A 17,617-nucleotide genomic window follows, 5' to 3' on the forward strand; every position below is an offset into this window, starting at 1 on the left:
TTACACATGTACCTATATATACATTTGACCTTGACCTCTGACAAATTATTAGTGATGCTCATGATCATTTGTTTTTGTCCTGCCTTTGACCATGATGACAAATGGCACAGAATACTACTAGTATTAAAGACAAAGAGATGCTAATCTGTCATAGGGGCCCTTTATATTTCATAAGGTCATGAATATAGAAGTACCTGATACATTATATCTTGTAAGATATATTATGATGCAGATGCCTCAAAGCCTGAAGTTTCTTTCTGAGATATGCCTGTTGCCATATTGACCTCATTGTCCAGCCTTCGACTTTTGTTGAAAAAGTGAGACTAAGCGATCCTACATTCCGGCGGCGGCGGCGGCGTCCACAAATATTCACTCTGTGGTTAAAGTTTTTGAAATTTTAATAACTTTCTTAAACTATTCTTGATTACTTCCAAATGTGGACAGAAGCTTGTTTATGATCATAAGATAGTATACAGATGTAAATTTTGTAAAAAGAAAATTCCATTTTTTCCGTATTTTACTTATAAATGGACTTGGTTTTTCTGCGGGGAAACATTACATTCACTCTGTGGTTAAAGTTTTAAAATTTTAATAACTTTCTTAAACTATCCTGGGTTTGTACCAAACATTGACAGAAGCTTGTTTATGATCAAAAGATAATACACAGAAGTAAATTTTGTAAAAAAATTAATTCATTTTTTCCATATTTTACTTTTAAATGGGCTTAGTTTTTCTGCCAGGAAACAACACCTTCACTCTGTGGTTAAATTTTTAAAAAAAAATTAATAACTTTCTTATACTACTTTTAATTTGTACCAAACCTAGACAGAAGCTTGTTTATGATCAAAAGCTAGTATTTAGAAGGAAATTTTGTTAATATTTGGTACCTGTGTATCTGTATTTTACTTATAAATGGACTTAGTGTTTCTTCCAGTTAACATTACATACAGTCTGCAGTTAAAGTTTTTTTAAACCATTTATGAGATTCATAAACTATCCTGCATTTTTACCAAACTGGACAGAAGCTTCTTACAATCAAAAGATAGTATCAAGAGGAAAACTTTTATTGATTTTTTTTCTCATTTTTGTTGAGCCTGTGATTTTCAGCAAAAGTAGGCGAGACACGGGGTTCTGCGGAACCCTTACAATTTTTTTTCATGATCCAATGACTTCTTGAGTGGTATAGATTTTTTTCTATTCAGCTGTTTTGGGTAGTCTAGAAGGAATAATATACTCTTATAAAATCTTAGAATCATTGCAAGGAGTGAAATTGACCTTAGTTCATGGTTTAATGACCAATTGTCAAGTTTTCCTTACTAGGTCCTTGTAAAGGTTTTCATTGATACTGAAGTAATAGGTCAACTATATTTGGTTTGAAGGAAGATTGTTAGATGTCAATGAACATGTATATTTTACATTGGTTAATCTGATCTTGATGTCATTTTCATGGTTCATTGCTATTAAAACATTGAAGTTCTTAGTTGGTTTTTATACGACCGCAAATTTTGAAAAAATTTTCGTCGTATATTGCTATCACGTTGGCGTCGTCGTCGTCGTCGTCGTCGTCCGAATACTTTTAGTTTTCGCACTCTAACTTTAGTAAAAGTGAATAGAAATCTATGAAATTTTAACACAAGGTTTATGACCATAAAAGGAAGGCTGGTATTGATTTTGGGAGTTTTGGTCCCAATATTTTAGGAATTAGGGGCCAAAAAGGGCCCAAATAAGCATTTTCTTGGTTTTCGCACTATAACTTTAGTTTAAGTTAATAGAAATCTATGAAATTTTGACACAAGGTTTATGACGACAAAAGAAAGGTTGGGATTGATTTTGGGAGTTTTGGTTTCAACAGTTAAGAAATTAGGGGCCAAAAAAGGGCCCAAATAAGCATTATTCTTGGTTTTCGCACAATAACTTTAATTAAAGTAAATAGAAATCAGTGAAATTTAAACACAATGTTTATGACCACAAAAGGAAGGTTGGTATTGATTTTGGGAGTTTTGGTCCCAACAGTTTAGGAATTAGGGGCCAAAAAGGGACCCAAATAAGCATTTTTCTTGGTGTTCCCACCATAGCGTTAGTATAAGTGAATAGAAATCTATGAAATTTAAACACAAGGTTTATGACTATAAAAGGAAGGTTGTTATTGATTTATGGAGTTTTGGTCCCAACAGTTAAGGAAAAAGGGGCCCAAAGGGTCCAAAATTAAACTTTGTTTGATTTCATCAAAAATTGAATAATTGGGGTTCTTTAATATGTCGAATCTAACTGTGTATGTAGATTCTTAATTTTTGGTCCCGTTTTCAAATTGGTCTACATTAAGGTCCAAAGGGTCCAAAATTAAACTTAGTTTGATTTTAACAAAAATTGAAACCTTGGGTTTTTTTGATATGCTGAATCTAAAAATGTACTTAGATTTTTGATTATTGGCCCAGTTTTCAAGTTGGCCCAAATCGAGGTCCAAAATTAAACATTGTTTGATTTCATCAAAAATTGAATAATTGGGGTTCTTTGATATGCCAAATCTAACTGTGTATGTAGATTCTTAATTTTTGGTCCAGTTTTAAAATTGGTCTAAATTAAAGTGCAAAGGATCCAAAATTAAACTAAGTTTGATTTTAACAAAAATCAAATTCTTGGGCCTCTTTGATATGCTGAATCTAAAAATGTACTTAGATTTTTGATTATGGGCCCAGTTTTCAAGTTGGTCTAAATCAGGATCTAAAATTATTATATTAATTATTGTGCAATATCAAGTCTTTTCAATTGCACAGTATTGTGCAATGGCAAGAAATATCTAATTTCACAATATTGTGAAATAGCAATTTTTTTTTTAATTAAGAGTTATCTTTCTTTGTCCAGTAAAGTAAGCAAGAAATATCTGCAAGATTTATTTTAATTGGAGTTATCTTTCTTTGTCCAGAATCAACTGAAATCTTTGTTATATACAATATACAATGTATATTCACTTTTTACTACCAACTGATAAATTTAAATAATCTTTACCATTCAGTGATAACAAGCAGTTTTTTTACATCTTAATATTTTATGATGTATTTAAATGAGTAGTAATTGTTGCAAACTCCATAAGAATATTTTAATTGAAATTAGTTTTGGAATAAGGGAAAGGGGGATGTGATTAAAAAATTGGGTTCAATTTTTCTCATTTGAAATTTCATAAATAAAAAGAAAATTTCTTCAAACATTTTTTTGAGAGGATTAATATTCAACAGCATAGTGAATTGCTCTAAGAGAAAACAAAAATTTAAAGTTCATTTGAATACATTCATTCTGTGTCAGAAACCTATGCTGTGTCAACTATTTAATCACAATCCAAATTTAGAGCGGAATCCAGCTTGAATGTTGTGTCCATACTTGCCCCAACTGTTCAGGGTTCAACCTCTGCGGTCGTATAAAGCTACGCCCTGCGGAGCATCTGGTTTTTAAGGTACAATTATTTAGTCAGAGTTCCACTAATTAAGGTGCATAGAATGTTTATAGGTGTACCTGTCTGTTTGGTAGGGTTTATCAAGCCTTGGATGATCAATCTTCTTTACATTGGTCCTGGTTATTTTTTATGCCCTGCTTATGTTTTTCTTATCCGTGCATCCATTTGTCCTTTCGTCTGTCTGTTCACTTTTGTCTGTCCATCCTTCCATCTGTCCCACTTTCAAATTTAAGTTTTTGGTCAAGGTAGTTATTGATGAAGTTGAATTCCAATGAACTTAAAACTGAGTACACATATATGCATGTTCACTATGATATGATCTTTCTAATTTTAATGCCAATTTGAGTTTTTGCCCTAATTTCATGGTCCACTGAACATAGAAAATGGTAGTGCGAGTGGGGCAGTGATTTAGCTAGCGCTCGTCACTTTCGTATTTTACGAAAAGGTTTTCGAAATGACGAAAATTATTCATTTGAATTTCGTCATTTAAATTGGGAAAGTGTAAAAATATTTACACATCAAATTACTTGAATTCTACCTGTCTTTATGTTTCTGACAAGTTTATGACCCTCAGGTAATTAACGTTTACCAAAGGTGTTAAAAGTTGTGATGACAAGTAATCCGCCTATCGCCAAATCAGATGGGTCACTAATCCCTTAATTATTATTATAAAACCTCATAAATGACCATCATAATAATCTATTAAAGTTAAATCAGTCAGTCAGCATTTCATTTTAATCATTTCTCACAATTCCGTCGTATTTTCGTCATTTATTTAAACCAAATTGACAAAGATCTTCCCGGACATTTCAACTTTATTTTAATTTCAATATTTCCCTTACGATCATAATTTGCAGTTTGCTTGTCGTAGTTTCGTCATTTTAACGTTTTTCGTCAAACTTTACATAAATATTCATCAAAAACTTTCGACAACTTCGATTAAAAAGAATGAACTTTATTCAAAACGTAAATATTTTCACTTGCAAACAGGTGCTTCCTGTTCTATGTATTGCGCATGCGTAAAAGTTCGTAGATGAATCCGGTTTTATTCTGAAATTATTATTCAATTGTCACTTCCCGTTTTCATTTCATTTCGTTTAAAAATCGAAAGTAAACGTGATCTACAGTCATTAGAATCGTCACATTAAGTAAAGATGCAGATCCTTCAATCCAATATTAAAGAAATTGATTCCAAATAGATATTTAAACGTATTTTCAAGGATATAAATGATTGTGAAGTGAAAAGTCGTTACAAGTACATCTCTGCAGTGGTTTAAAATATAGACTGAGGCACCCAACTTTTGTTGATCAGGGGTGTGCTCTGAAAATAACTGAAGTGAAGTTGTGAACCATATTACCAGATCCCTGTTCTTAGCTTCATATCTTAGCATCACATTAGTCAATTCATTTAATATTGCCAATAACTGCCTACATTAGCAATCCAAAAGTCTTCAAAGATCCTAAACTAGTCCTTGAAGGACTTGAACATATATGTATAGCTAGTTTGATAACCATCATAGACCCCTTGCTATAATAAAAAATAAGGCTGATTTTTATCACGCGCAAAAGTGACTAAAGCCCTCAAAATCCTAGCTAAAACCCTGGAGTGGGGCATCTGTTTACTATATGGACACACTTTTGTTTGTGATTTATCTAAGATATTTTAAGCAATAGGTCAGCTATATTTGTTAAATGGATTTTATACATGTCCATCTGACCTTGATTTTTATGGTTCACTAGACAATGTTAAGTATTTGTATGTAGGTTATAATACCTACAAAGATAAGCAATTAAGATCAACTAAATTTCATTTATATGATTATTGCAAGTTGTTTATATCCATCTAGCCAGGTTCATCTGACCTTTACATTTAACTTGACCATCTATTTTTGGGTGAGTCCTTTCATCTGTGAGTCAGTTTCGTTTTCATTTCAGCACTCAGACTCAAGTTTGGCTTGTGCAAATAACATGAAACTTGTAGTCTCATACACAATGCTACAATGTACCAACCACAAAACACAAACCAGAGTTCCAACTTTCAATTTGGGCAGTGAGTCATTACCCGTTGTAGAGTTATAGTTCTTTTTAACTTTAAAACTACAAAGTGAGTCATTTGCATCCACAGGCATATTCTTTTTTTGTAAGATTTGCTTTGCACATGAGTAAATTTTATGTGGTTAGGGTTATAGCTATAGACTTATTGTAAGGGTGTATCGGACCTTGATAAGTTTTACACAGATCATTGATAATATAAGATTAGGGACTTCTTATTTTTTACATGGGAGGGGGACAGGCTGATGGCTGATAAAATGGAGGGGAAACCATATTTTTTTTTTCTGTAAGTGGAAATGGAGGGTTTAATTTTTTGTAAATAAATTCCATGTGGCTTGTTTGAATTTTTGCATTTTACATTGGAGGAGAGATCACATATTTTTTTTAATAATTTTAGGGAGGGATTAAAAAAAAAAAAACCATGAAATTAGGGCAAAAACAGTGAATAATTAGGGGGGGGGGGGCAAGAAAATTTTATATTTTTGATTTCAAAATGACCTGCACCTCTCATAGGTTTAAAAAATTGATAAGTCCCATATATGATACCTGTAGAAGGATCTGATATGTATTTGTGCATTTTCACCTTCACCTCGACGTCAAACCCATATTCTGCGTAGATTGTTTTCTGACATGGGCATTATTCTGAGAGGGAGTCAAGAAATTTCTGTGTATTTTTTATTGTTCCAGAAATTATTCATGTACACAAATAAGTTGCATTTAAACATTTTTCACTTGAATTCCTATATATATTAAATAATGTAGCTAAAAGATATACTTGGTTGACCTGCAAAAAATGATATTCTCAAGTACAAATTTATTTCTATGATATATGTGTTGATAACAAGACTTTGATGAATGACAATGTACTGATTGATTTTGTCAATCTGTTTATCTTAAAAAACCATCATCAAATGAGGGTCTATACTATTTGGTCTGTCTTATTAATATAAAACATCTTCATATGAGAGGCTTTACTAATTTCTTTTATCATTTTGTCTATGGTAAAAAAAAAAAATTATACATGTATAACGTCTTCAAATGAGAATATTTTTTTATTTATTTTTTTCAATCTTTTTATCACCAAACATCTTAAGATTTTGTTTTTTCCTATACTAGTCCTTAACAGAAAGATGTAGACATCCTCCTTACGTTAGAATAAGACTTTCCTTGGGGTCAATATACTATTGATATCGAAAGCCATCAGTGATTTGCAGTCGAAACAAAGAATACATGAAATTACCATTGTTCTTCTACAACTCCTTGAAAATGGCAGACTTGATTCCCACTAAATTGACTTTCCAAGATTCTATGACATGAGGTTGTCCACCTGTTATTTTACATGTCTATCTCTGCAATTTTCTATACCAGTATGACATGGACAGACATTTCTACTTTTATCAGTATATTCATTGGCAACCCCCTTGAAAAAGGCTTGCAAGAATACTATCTAACTTAAACAGATACTTCTAGAGGACATGATGTTGTACACCTGTTTATTATGATAATTTGATTTTGAACCATATTATTTGGTAAGAGCAGGCAACTCAAAGTTACTTTTATTATTTGGAGTTTTTCTTCCAGAAATAAAGTTGATACATGTATATATATGATTCCACTGACTGATAGATGATGTAGCATATACATGCATGTAAGTCAGTGACACAGGGACTATACAATACACATATCCAATACCTTCATGACATTGTAGTCTGGCAAATTATTTTGTTTAGAATTATACCTGTTGTGTTGTCATATTCAAATTTATGGATTACATTTTAATTTCTTTATAAGACTTGTAAAGTTTTTACAACATTTCCAAACATGTACTTTTATGATGTAAAGAACAGTTTGGGTGGTCAAACAAACATCTGTAATTACCGGTACACCACTTGAGAAAAGTGACTTTACTAACTTGTTTGACCACATATTATTTATACTTGTTACACTGTTAACTAAGGTTTTATCTGTTTTGCTGTCTGTGTGGTGGGTGTATTTGATAGTAATGTGTTAAGTAAGCATGATAAGTTTTTACATTCTTCAAGCTTCTGTAATAAAGATTGTGGAATCAAAAATTGGTTGATTTTACATCTCTATGAAGAGTTTTAAATCCCAAAGTTGACTCATTGTGTCTGTTTAGTATATAACAGGGTACTTGAATAAAAAAGGACTTGCTATTTTACAATCCACTGGTTAGTACAAGGATACATGTATATCTGGTCCTTTCATAGCTGACTATGAAGTGTTGGTAAAGGCTGTACAGTGACCTGTAGTTGTTAACTTATATGTTATTTGTACTCTGGGGGGGAGTTGTCTCATAGGCAATCATAATACATCTTATTTTGGGAAAAATATATAAAGTATAACTTTCTAAGTAACAGTCCACTGATTTGGGCACATTATTCTGAATCTCAAGCTAGTGAAAAAGAGATGAAATGAGTCAATGATATGAGATGCTCTGATAAAGGCATTTGTTTGGGTGTATCCAATTTATACCTACATGTAAAAACAAAGGGATAGATTTTAAGTATTTTAAGGGGGTCTTACAGCTATAGTTCTTATTATATAGTAAAGTATGATAGATGCAGAATATCCCATTACATATAATGACTTCTTTGTGTTAGATTATTTATATAACTGTGAAAGTTCAATTATTTTTCGTTTGAATATACATCATGAACATGTCTTTTGTATGTATTGTCTTCAGAAGAATAATCACTTTTAACGATTTTCTGACTAAATGAAAAATCAGCCATATCAAATTTAAAATTGCTGCTTTATATAGATTAGATGAGGTCTCTGGCACATATATGCATTATGTTTTTATCCCAAGATTAATGTATATAATTAAGTCACCTATAAATTGGAAGTCTGCTCTGACTAAAGGAACTACAAGATTTTAACAGATTTCATTAGTGCCCATATGAATGGTTATATAATGCTTTATGTTTAAATGTTAATGGGATATAGACATTAAAAAGAACATTGAAAGATTATTATAATTTACTTTATATGTTTCCACCTCTTCTTTAATTATTTAAGTTAGTATGAGGAAGTAACTGGTGACAAAACTGTGAAAAGGTGACCATGTGAAATTTCAGATTTACATTTCATCTTTTAAAACTGCTAAATTACAATTTATTTTATTAATTGCTTATTTTAGTTTATAATGTATAGTTGTACTAATAGATCATCAGTTTTTATAGTATCACATGAAAACAGTGATGGAATATATTGTTTTATCGTGTTCAAAACTTTACAAGATAACAAATTTTTCCTGTTGTATATCATAACAAATTTTGATGCATCAATTCAAATATATAAAACAAGTTTATTGCATTTTCATGCAGACAGGATCTCATTAAAGTAATTAATCAATTAATTGAAAGTTAAAAAAAAAGGTGGCTATTTCACAAAACATTAATGAAGTTCTCATGCACCCTCCCTCAACTAAATTTAAACAATTTTAATCATAATAAAAATAAAATAGGATACTAACCAAACTATGATTTGATTGCATCATTTTAAGCCATGACTTAATAAAGGCCTATAGTATCTATATACCTTTTTGGTTCTTTTATGATATAGTTTGTCATTCTTCTGTTCCAGATAAACATTAAAAAGGGGGGGGGGGTATTGCTAAAAACCTAAATTAATGCTGCAGTAAGTTTATTTTTAGCTCACCTGCAACTTTTGTCAATCCTGTGACTTTTGTCAAGCCTGTGACTTTTGTTGCAGAAAGCTCAAAATAGTGATAGTGATGCAGCATCAATAGCTAACTTCTTAAAAACATTATATTTCTTGCAGAGTTAATGCTAAGAAAGAGACAAATTTACCAATTAACATGATTAATGAAAAAATTGAAAAATATATGACAGGGATATGTTTTTATGTAAGATAAAATTATAGAAAATGCAAATCCTGAACTACAGGCAAAAAGGAAATATCATATAAAATAATGTATTTTTAAAAGGTGTAAGTTCACTAGTACATACACTATTTATAGAGCTTGGGCCAGGAGCTAAATGAAGTCATCTGTTTGGGAATTTAGATTATGAAAAATTATATGAAAAGCAAGTACAAATGTATGTATCTAAATTGTCATATTTTACATTAATTCCACATCTTTATTCAAATTAACACTATTAATTACCAGAAAGTTAATTACCTCTATATATTTTGTCAGCAAAGGTACCATGTGTTTTGCATTGTATAATTGTATACTCTTCATGCATTGTTTGATACCATCAATTTTAAAGTGACGTCCTAATTTGAAAAAAACTTACTTTAAATGCTAGTATTAATGTTTTGATCAGTATCAAGATTAAACAAATATTAGAGTAAACATACACTATGTTTTACTTATTTTTAAACCATTTTAAAACCAATATTGAGGAGAGCTCAGTGGTTCGAACAAATTTTTTGCTCACCTGGACCAAAGAGCAGAGGAATGGTAAAATAATTTAGATGACTGCTTAAAAGGATTTTTTTTTAGATTTAAACCGTCCTGAGAACTATAATAGATAGACTAAATTATTAAACAAATTATCAATATCTAGAAAACAAGTTGATATTATTAAAATCATATATCAACTCCTTAAAGAAGTTGTTGCCCCCTTATTATCTTGAAAATTTTAAAAATCAAAAAATAAATTGGAAAACATATTATTATGACTTTATTTTTCAGTAATTTTAAGTAAAGTTTTATGACCAAAAGGAGTCAGTTTTAGAACTCTTACCATGAAGGACATAAAATGTCTGGGTTTTATTATTTATTTGGTTGTCATCAGTAACTTAATATGCCTATACAATATTTTTAAATTTATTTGTTTATTTTCAGATGTTCCCTACACATTGCTCAATGAACCGTCCAATTTTAACCCTGTGATAAGTTTTGATGGACATTATATAAACAAACGACAGGCCCCATCTCCATCTACAACATCTCCTGGTACTACATCAGGTCCTGGAACACAAAGTACACAATCTACATCAACATTAAGTACAATAGATATAAAGGTAGGTATCACAAATTATCCCCGGCTTAAGTATATATCTAGGATTTTGATTGGTTAACGCACGTCGTTACAAAACCCAAAGCCCCTGGGTGTTGCTAACCCATATCCCCGGACGTTGCTAACCATTATCCCGCGGAACTTCACGCAAGTTTTCCTTACTTCCATGATCGCTCCTTGTGAAATATTGAATTCTGTAGATTATCCATGATGTTTGTAATTAAATATTTAATTCATTAACGATTTTGTCCTATAATGCCGATCATTTACACTCATTTCATTAAATGCATCACTTGACTGCCACATTTTCAAGGATTGGGACTACTGACCTAGCTATGCAAATTAGCCACGTTGACGTCACACCATCTATGGCGTAACGCTCACAACATTGGGCGCCAAATTTGACTCAATCCAGTTTCTCTGTCTCCGTATTAAAAACGCCTTATATTTGACTACCTGTAGGGTTCTACCAAAGGTAGTACCCTACACCCCGTAAAAAATATGTAAAAGTTCCAAATTTCAATAAAACTTTTTTAGAGAATGAAAAAAACGTTATTTTCGCGTTACACTTTGTACCCGAGTTTCCATAAAACTCGCCCTATTCGGACTAAGACCGGGGATAAATTCGTTATCTACGTTCATATCCGTAGATATGGATATTTTAACACCCTTCAGTACCCTGTACACCCTTCGGCTACGCCTCATGGTGTACTGGGGTACTTCAGGGTGTTAAAATATCCATATCTACGGATATGAACGTAGATAACTTATAGTACACAATCTACATCAACATTAAGTACAATAGATATAAAGGTAGGTATCACAAAGTACACAATCTACATCAACATTAAGTACAATAGATATAAAGGTAGGTATTACATTTTAACATAAAATCAATGACTTATGAAAACAGACTATGAAAATTACTGTTTGATATATAAGAAGATGTGGTATGAATGGCAATGAGACAATTTTCAAACCAAGTCACAATTTGTAAAAGTAAACCATTATAAGTCAAAAGTATGGTCTTCAACATGGAACCTTGTCTCACACAGAACAGCAAACTATAAAGCGCCCCTAAAATGACTAGTGTAAAACCACTCAAACATGAAAAAAACACCAAGAAATGAGAAACATTTATGAACCTCATGATTTTTTTTTCATAAAAAGTGTGTTCAATGTTGAAGTGTGCTATGCTTTCAGAAGAACCCTGGTTCATAGACTGTCATTGATTTTTCCTTTTTCTGTTGTAGGATCAAGGTTCACATAAATACTATACCTCAAAAGTTGTACTAAGTGACAAATATTGGGATGAACTAAATGATTTACCTGCACAACATGCTTCATTAACAAATGGTCATAGAATTGCTGTGGTAAGTATAGCTTTGATCAACTTATTCTAAAAGTTTCCCAGGGAGCAAGATCTTAAACCCATTTACAAAATGGCTTACTGTGGATTCATTTATTTTTCGTGGGTATCAATTTTCGTGGATGAAGGAAAAATCACATTTTCGTGAATATTTAATTTCGTGGTTTTGCTGAAGTCTGCTTACCAACTAGTAGAAAATATGTCATTCCGTGAACATTTAATTTCGTAGTTCACCTGTACCCATGAAATCCACAAAAAATGGTATCCAACGAATAATAATGAATCCACAGTACCTTCCAAATTATTCAAAGGATTAACCCTGAAGTGGCAGGCACCAAGTGTTGCAATACATTTTCATATTATTCTTTTATAGATTTTCTTTAAAATACAGGCATGGTTCATATTCCTTGCAGTGCAATAATATTTTCTTGTTACTCTTCATTTGTAACTTTTTTTCCTACACAGCTTTTCAGTGTGGTAAAGTTGTTTTAAAAAAAACACATTTTAGAATTAGCATCGTTTACAAGAGCTCTGTTTAAGGAAATCTCTGCTACACTAATATACATATGCAGTTGCCTTCTTCATCAGAGAATATTTGTATTTATTTCTATAACAGGTGTTTTGGAACAACCCTAATTAAACAAATGTTCTGGGGAGTAGCTCACAATCAGTAAAATATCAATTCAGATATATACAACTGCAGAGAAATTCTTCAATCTTAAAAGAGGAAGACTTCATATTAATATTACATACTTCATCCCAAAAGAGACAAGTTCATATTGGTTTTACAAATCCTATTTAATCAAACTACATAGATTTGACACATCAGTGTATTATTCTCCTATTCGCTTACTAAATATTATAAATCGTATTCCGTTTCCATTTAATAAAAGCCATTCTCTGGTTTATGAGATCATTATTCAATGACAAAGCAATGATATAATCCGAGTTCATTCATAGTTTTACAATCATATAAACACTGATAAGGTAATAAGAAAAAAGTGCTAATTGGTTATTTTATGTTTTCTGATATTGAAATTTAAAATACACAGTATGCTATATTTGTTAAACGTCTGTTATTTTTATTATTATTTATTCTAACTGTAATATATTTAATATATGATCTTATAAAATACATTTTTGTAATATAAAAGACTTGATTACTTAGACTATGATAAGTTATTTTATGATCAGATATTTTTTCTTTAAGTTCATGAACTATTGAGGTGTTAAGACAGTAAAGATGTGTCTAAAAGGTGATTGTCTTACATGGCAATTAAAAGATCAATATTCTCTGAGAAATGTGCCTTTAATGTTCAATTTAAAATGGCAGTTTAGGTGTTAAATCAATAATTCTTACCTTTAATAAGGAGGAAGTAGACATTAATACCTGGCTTCAAGCCACTTTCTTTAGGACCATTTGTATTGTGATGTTAGGGAACATTTAATGCTATGTATTTTTAAAGGAGGAAATTTGTCCTTATTATGAATAATAAAAATCGTAAGAAACTGAACAAATTTCCTCTTCTTTTCAAAAAATATTTGTCTGGTTTTGTGATTTCTTCATAAATATACAAAACTCTCAAATGTTTCCCCTTAAAATGTTCTTTTTTGTCAAATTTGATTGCATTTTGATTCATTCAAAAAGTTTGAGAATGTCTGGTATTAAAAGTTGTCTGCATTGGTTCCTAACACAATATTCTAACGTTGTCAGACTTATTTGAAATAAAGCCTGCTGGGAAATCCAAAAATATTTCACCAGAACAATGAGAATTTTACCATAAGAGAAAAAGGTTCAACAACTTTGAGAATAGGATGTCCCTCGATATCATCTAGTGCTATGATATCAAGCAATATCCAATTCACACTTGTTATGAAATCTGTAACTATTTGACTGTCAGAAAGCTGGTAAACACTGTGCAGTTTGGCAATTTAAACGAAATATCTACAGACAAATAGTAATTTTTCAACATAAAAAATGTCTTCTTTCAGTAGCTTGTTTTAACAAGCTTGTGATCGAACATCTTACAAAAACTTTACACAAATTCAATTATCACATCAAGTGATAACTCTTTCAAGCTTTTATGTTTCAAAAAAGAACACCACAGTAGAAGTTTTTATGGAAAATAAATTTCCCTTTGGTCTTTTAAAAATCAATATCTATGTCTGAATTTGTAATTTCAGTTGTTTTTAGCGAAATAATTTAGTGTATTCATGATTTTGCATACAAAATAGATATTAAAGTAGTACATTCACCCTTATTCCTTAGCCATGTTTAATTGATACAAACTGTAAACAGCATTCACACTGTTTCTATTGATTCTGTCTTTAATTTCATTTGAGTTAAAAGGTTTAAGATAATTAACATGATGATACTCTGAATTCATTATAATTCGTTGGATACCAATTTTCGTGTATTTTGTGGGTACAGGTGAGCCACGTATTTAAATGTTAAAAAAATAACATATTTTAAATAGGCTTTGCATACGGAGATTGACAAAACCACGAAATCAAATACCCATGAAGATGCAAGTTTTAGCAATCCACGATAATTGATACCCATGAAAAATAAATGAATCTACAGTAATTAAAGTTTGAAAAGAAATAAGTGCTTGTTAGATTTCCTAAGTACATTTGTGCACTAGTTTGACTGATATGGCTTATTTATTTTGATTTCTGATCATTCTTTGATTCAAGTTTTGTTATGTTTTAAGAAAGTAAAAGAGGATGCACTTTATATAGGTGTCAGTATTATATAAAAATTATAGGATGTGGTTTGATTGCTAATCAGACCTCTCACTATTAAAGACTGTCACATAAACTGAATGTTTAGTTTATGTGACAGTTGTAATAAAGCTTTATATTTAGGACTATCAACATAATATCAATGATTATTAAAGAAGGCGAGACATTTCACCGTGTGCATACTTGTTTGGATAAAGGAAATGTTGTATTTTTTTTGTCGATATTGAATTTTGTGGTTTTGCTGAGATCTGATTACAAGCCTATAGAAAAATTGTCACTCGTTGAACATTTAATTTTGTGGTCTACCTGTACCCAGTACCTACAAAATCCATGAAAATTGGTATCCAGCCAATGATAAAGAAATTTACTGTATAGGACACTGATGACTACTTCAGCCTATTTCATTGGAGAAGTTTGTGAAAGAGAGGGAAACATTTGATGCCATTGGGAGTTGCTTTTCATGATAGTTCTCATAGTTTAAGTTAAACAGTTATGTATCAAACTTGCCTTGCATTTATGTACATTACAGTGGTTGAAAGGAAATTGCTACACTTGTTAAAAAAGTTAAATAGATGTTTAATTTGTCCACAAAAGCTTTAATCTTTGAACATCTCTATTTATTTGTTTTTTCAAATATTGGCTTATACTTGGGAGAAAATTTATGGTTTATGTATGAATTCTATTGAGTCTCTAGTTTGCTTAAAGGATCCTTTAAGTGGGCTATTAAGTGCCCATAGTGTTAGAATCTTTGTATGATCCCCATGTCCAAGTCAGGATTAAAAAAAAAAACATATACTGTGAAATTATTATTATTCTTTGGATACCAATTTTTGTGGTTTTTGTGGGTACAGGTGAACTTTGAATTCAAATGTTCAACAAACTACACATTATCTATAGGCTTTGTATGCATAGATTGTCAAATACACAAAATCAAATACCCATGAAAATTCTGGTTTTCCTCAATCCACGAAAATTGATACCCACGAATATTAATGAATCAGTAGTCATATTATTTTTAGTTTACGTAATATAAAAGGAATGTCACACACAGCATAATCAGTAGTCTTAATGAAGTTTTAAAACTCTATTACACATGTTATTAGCATGTTTAATGTTCACTTCCTAGTGACTTACTGACCTATAGTTAATTTGGTATGATAATATGGAGATTTGGTGTGATGATACAACTATCCACCAAAGACCAAAGATCATGGATGTAAACAAATACAGGTCAAAGAATGGCATCTAATTTATTATCATGTCTGAAATCAGGTCTCTAGTATTAATCTGAAATAGTAAAACTAAGTACGGATTATATAGAATATAGGTGCATCCCCTTCCCAAATAAGAAAAAAAAATTGTGTTTTTAGAGACTAGCTGCCCCATGTTGGCCAAGTTCTAAAACTTATATAAGTAACCAGATTTTTATTTAATATCTTCTTTCTGTAACAGTAGAATTAGAATACAAGTAAAATTAAAATAATGTAATTCAGATTAGTTTGATTAATTCTCCTTTGTGTCAAAGGCAACTTCCCTTAAGACGACACTAATGTAATGTTGTACAGTGCAGATTTTACTCTTGACTAGTCAGACACAGTTTTATTAGGTCTAAAGAAAGTTTTGAATTTTTCACTTATGTAAGAACAAATCAAAAGTTCATCCAGGCATGTCATCTAAAATTTTGAACTAGTATTTGGAAACAAATTTAAAATTCTCTTAAACATGGTCATCTAAAATTGCCCACATCTAATTCAATGAATGGGAGGGAAAAAAAACCTGAACAAATTCTTATGTCAGGTATTGAATATGTTTATTATTTGTTGATGAAGATCTGTTTAATTGCATGTAATTGATTATTGATTAATAATTTGTGTTTTTATTTTCGTTATATTGATTAATAAATTGTGTTTTTGTTTTTCATTACACAGACAGTTGGTTTAACATTTGGTTTTCCTTTTTATGGCCACACAGTAAAAAAGGTTACCATAGCAACAGGAGGTAAGTTGACAAATAAATATGATGTTATGAGAACTTTGTCTTTAAAAACTGAAAAAGGTATCAGTGGTTTTTATTATTGTACAACTTTTACATCTAACTGTAAAACTGCAGTAAATACTATAATGAAAGAAGTTGCTAAGGACACAAAAATCATAAAGCATCTATAAGTCATCCTCCTGCATCAATATTTTATATTTGTTAAACTCTAGAATGGATAAGTATAGAACAGAAAAGATCTGCCAAGTAAACAAAATTCCATAAATGACAAAAAACGTTAGGCATTTTAAGATATATAACAAGAAAACCACTGACAAGGCTCCTGACTTGGGACAGGCATATTGAGGGGTTGGGCTGAAATCATCTCCCCTATTTAAAAATAGGATAAGGGCATACTGCGATAATCAATTCATAAAGTTTTAACTCAATTATACTGTTATAAAATAGAATGAAATTATAGGAAGGAACTCAGCAATGATAAACAATACTGTATCAGCAAGGGTTTACAGTAACTGATAGCAAGATACTGAAATGAAATAGTTCCATACAGACCATCATTGCTCTTTGTTCCTATAACTGAATAAGGAGCATTTATTACATACTGGTTAAAAAAATATTTTAATTGAAACTTTCCTTTATAACTGAAAATATGACTTGCATGTCAAAGCAAAACTTAATGCTGAATTAATTTTTTTATGTTTGCACACAGTTTATCTTTTTCTTATATAATGATCCTATTTATAAGATAGGACGATCATGTTGAAATACCCCTATATCATCATCACAAGGCTCTGAGTAATACAGGATTAAATAGTAAAGATCGTGATACCATTAACAATACCCTGTACTTTCATGCATGGCCTACATTGAGGACATTTAAAGTTTTGTTATACAAATTATTTACATGGTTTTATTTTATAACCTCACATGTCCTTTTACAAAATGTACTATGTATTTTAATAGGAAGATAGGTAACCTGTTTATCCTATGATAATA

At 30.9% G+C, this 17,617-nt stretch overlaps 1 protein-coding gene across 4 annotated transcripts in view; it reads left to right on the top strand.

The window, feature by feature from the left end:
* The window catches only part of LOC134706355 (plexin domain-containing protein 2-like), a 55,558-nt gene that overhangs the window by 5,904 nt on the left and 32,037 nt on the right, over positions 1-17,617 (top strand). For all 4 annotated transcript variants that reach the window (XM_063565219.1, XM_063565221.1, XM_063565220.1 and 1 more), the window contains exons 2-4: positions 10,338-10,516; positions 11,766-11,885; positions 16,555-16,624. In XM_063565219.1, the coding sequence (XP_063421289.1) occupies positions 10,338-10,516; positions 11,766-11,885; positions 16,555-16,624 (369 nt within the window). The remainder of the gene's footprint in view (positions 1-10,337; positions 10,517-11,765; positions 11,886-16,554; positions 16,625-17,617) is intronic.

This window comes from Mytilus trossulus, chromosome 2 (assembly GCF_036588685.1).
Source record: "Mytilus trossulus isolate FHL-02 chromosome 2, PNRI_Mtr1.1.1.hap1, whole genome shotgun sequence".
In the NCBI taxonomy this organism is placed as follows: domain Eukaryota; kingdom Metazoa; phylum Mollusca; class Bivalvia; order Mytilida; family Mytilidae; genus Mytilus; species Mytilus trossulus.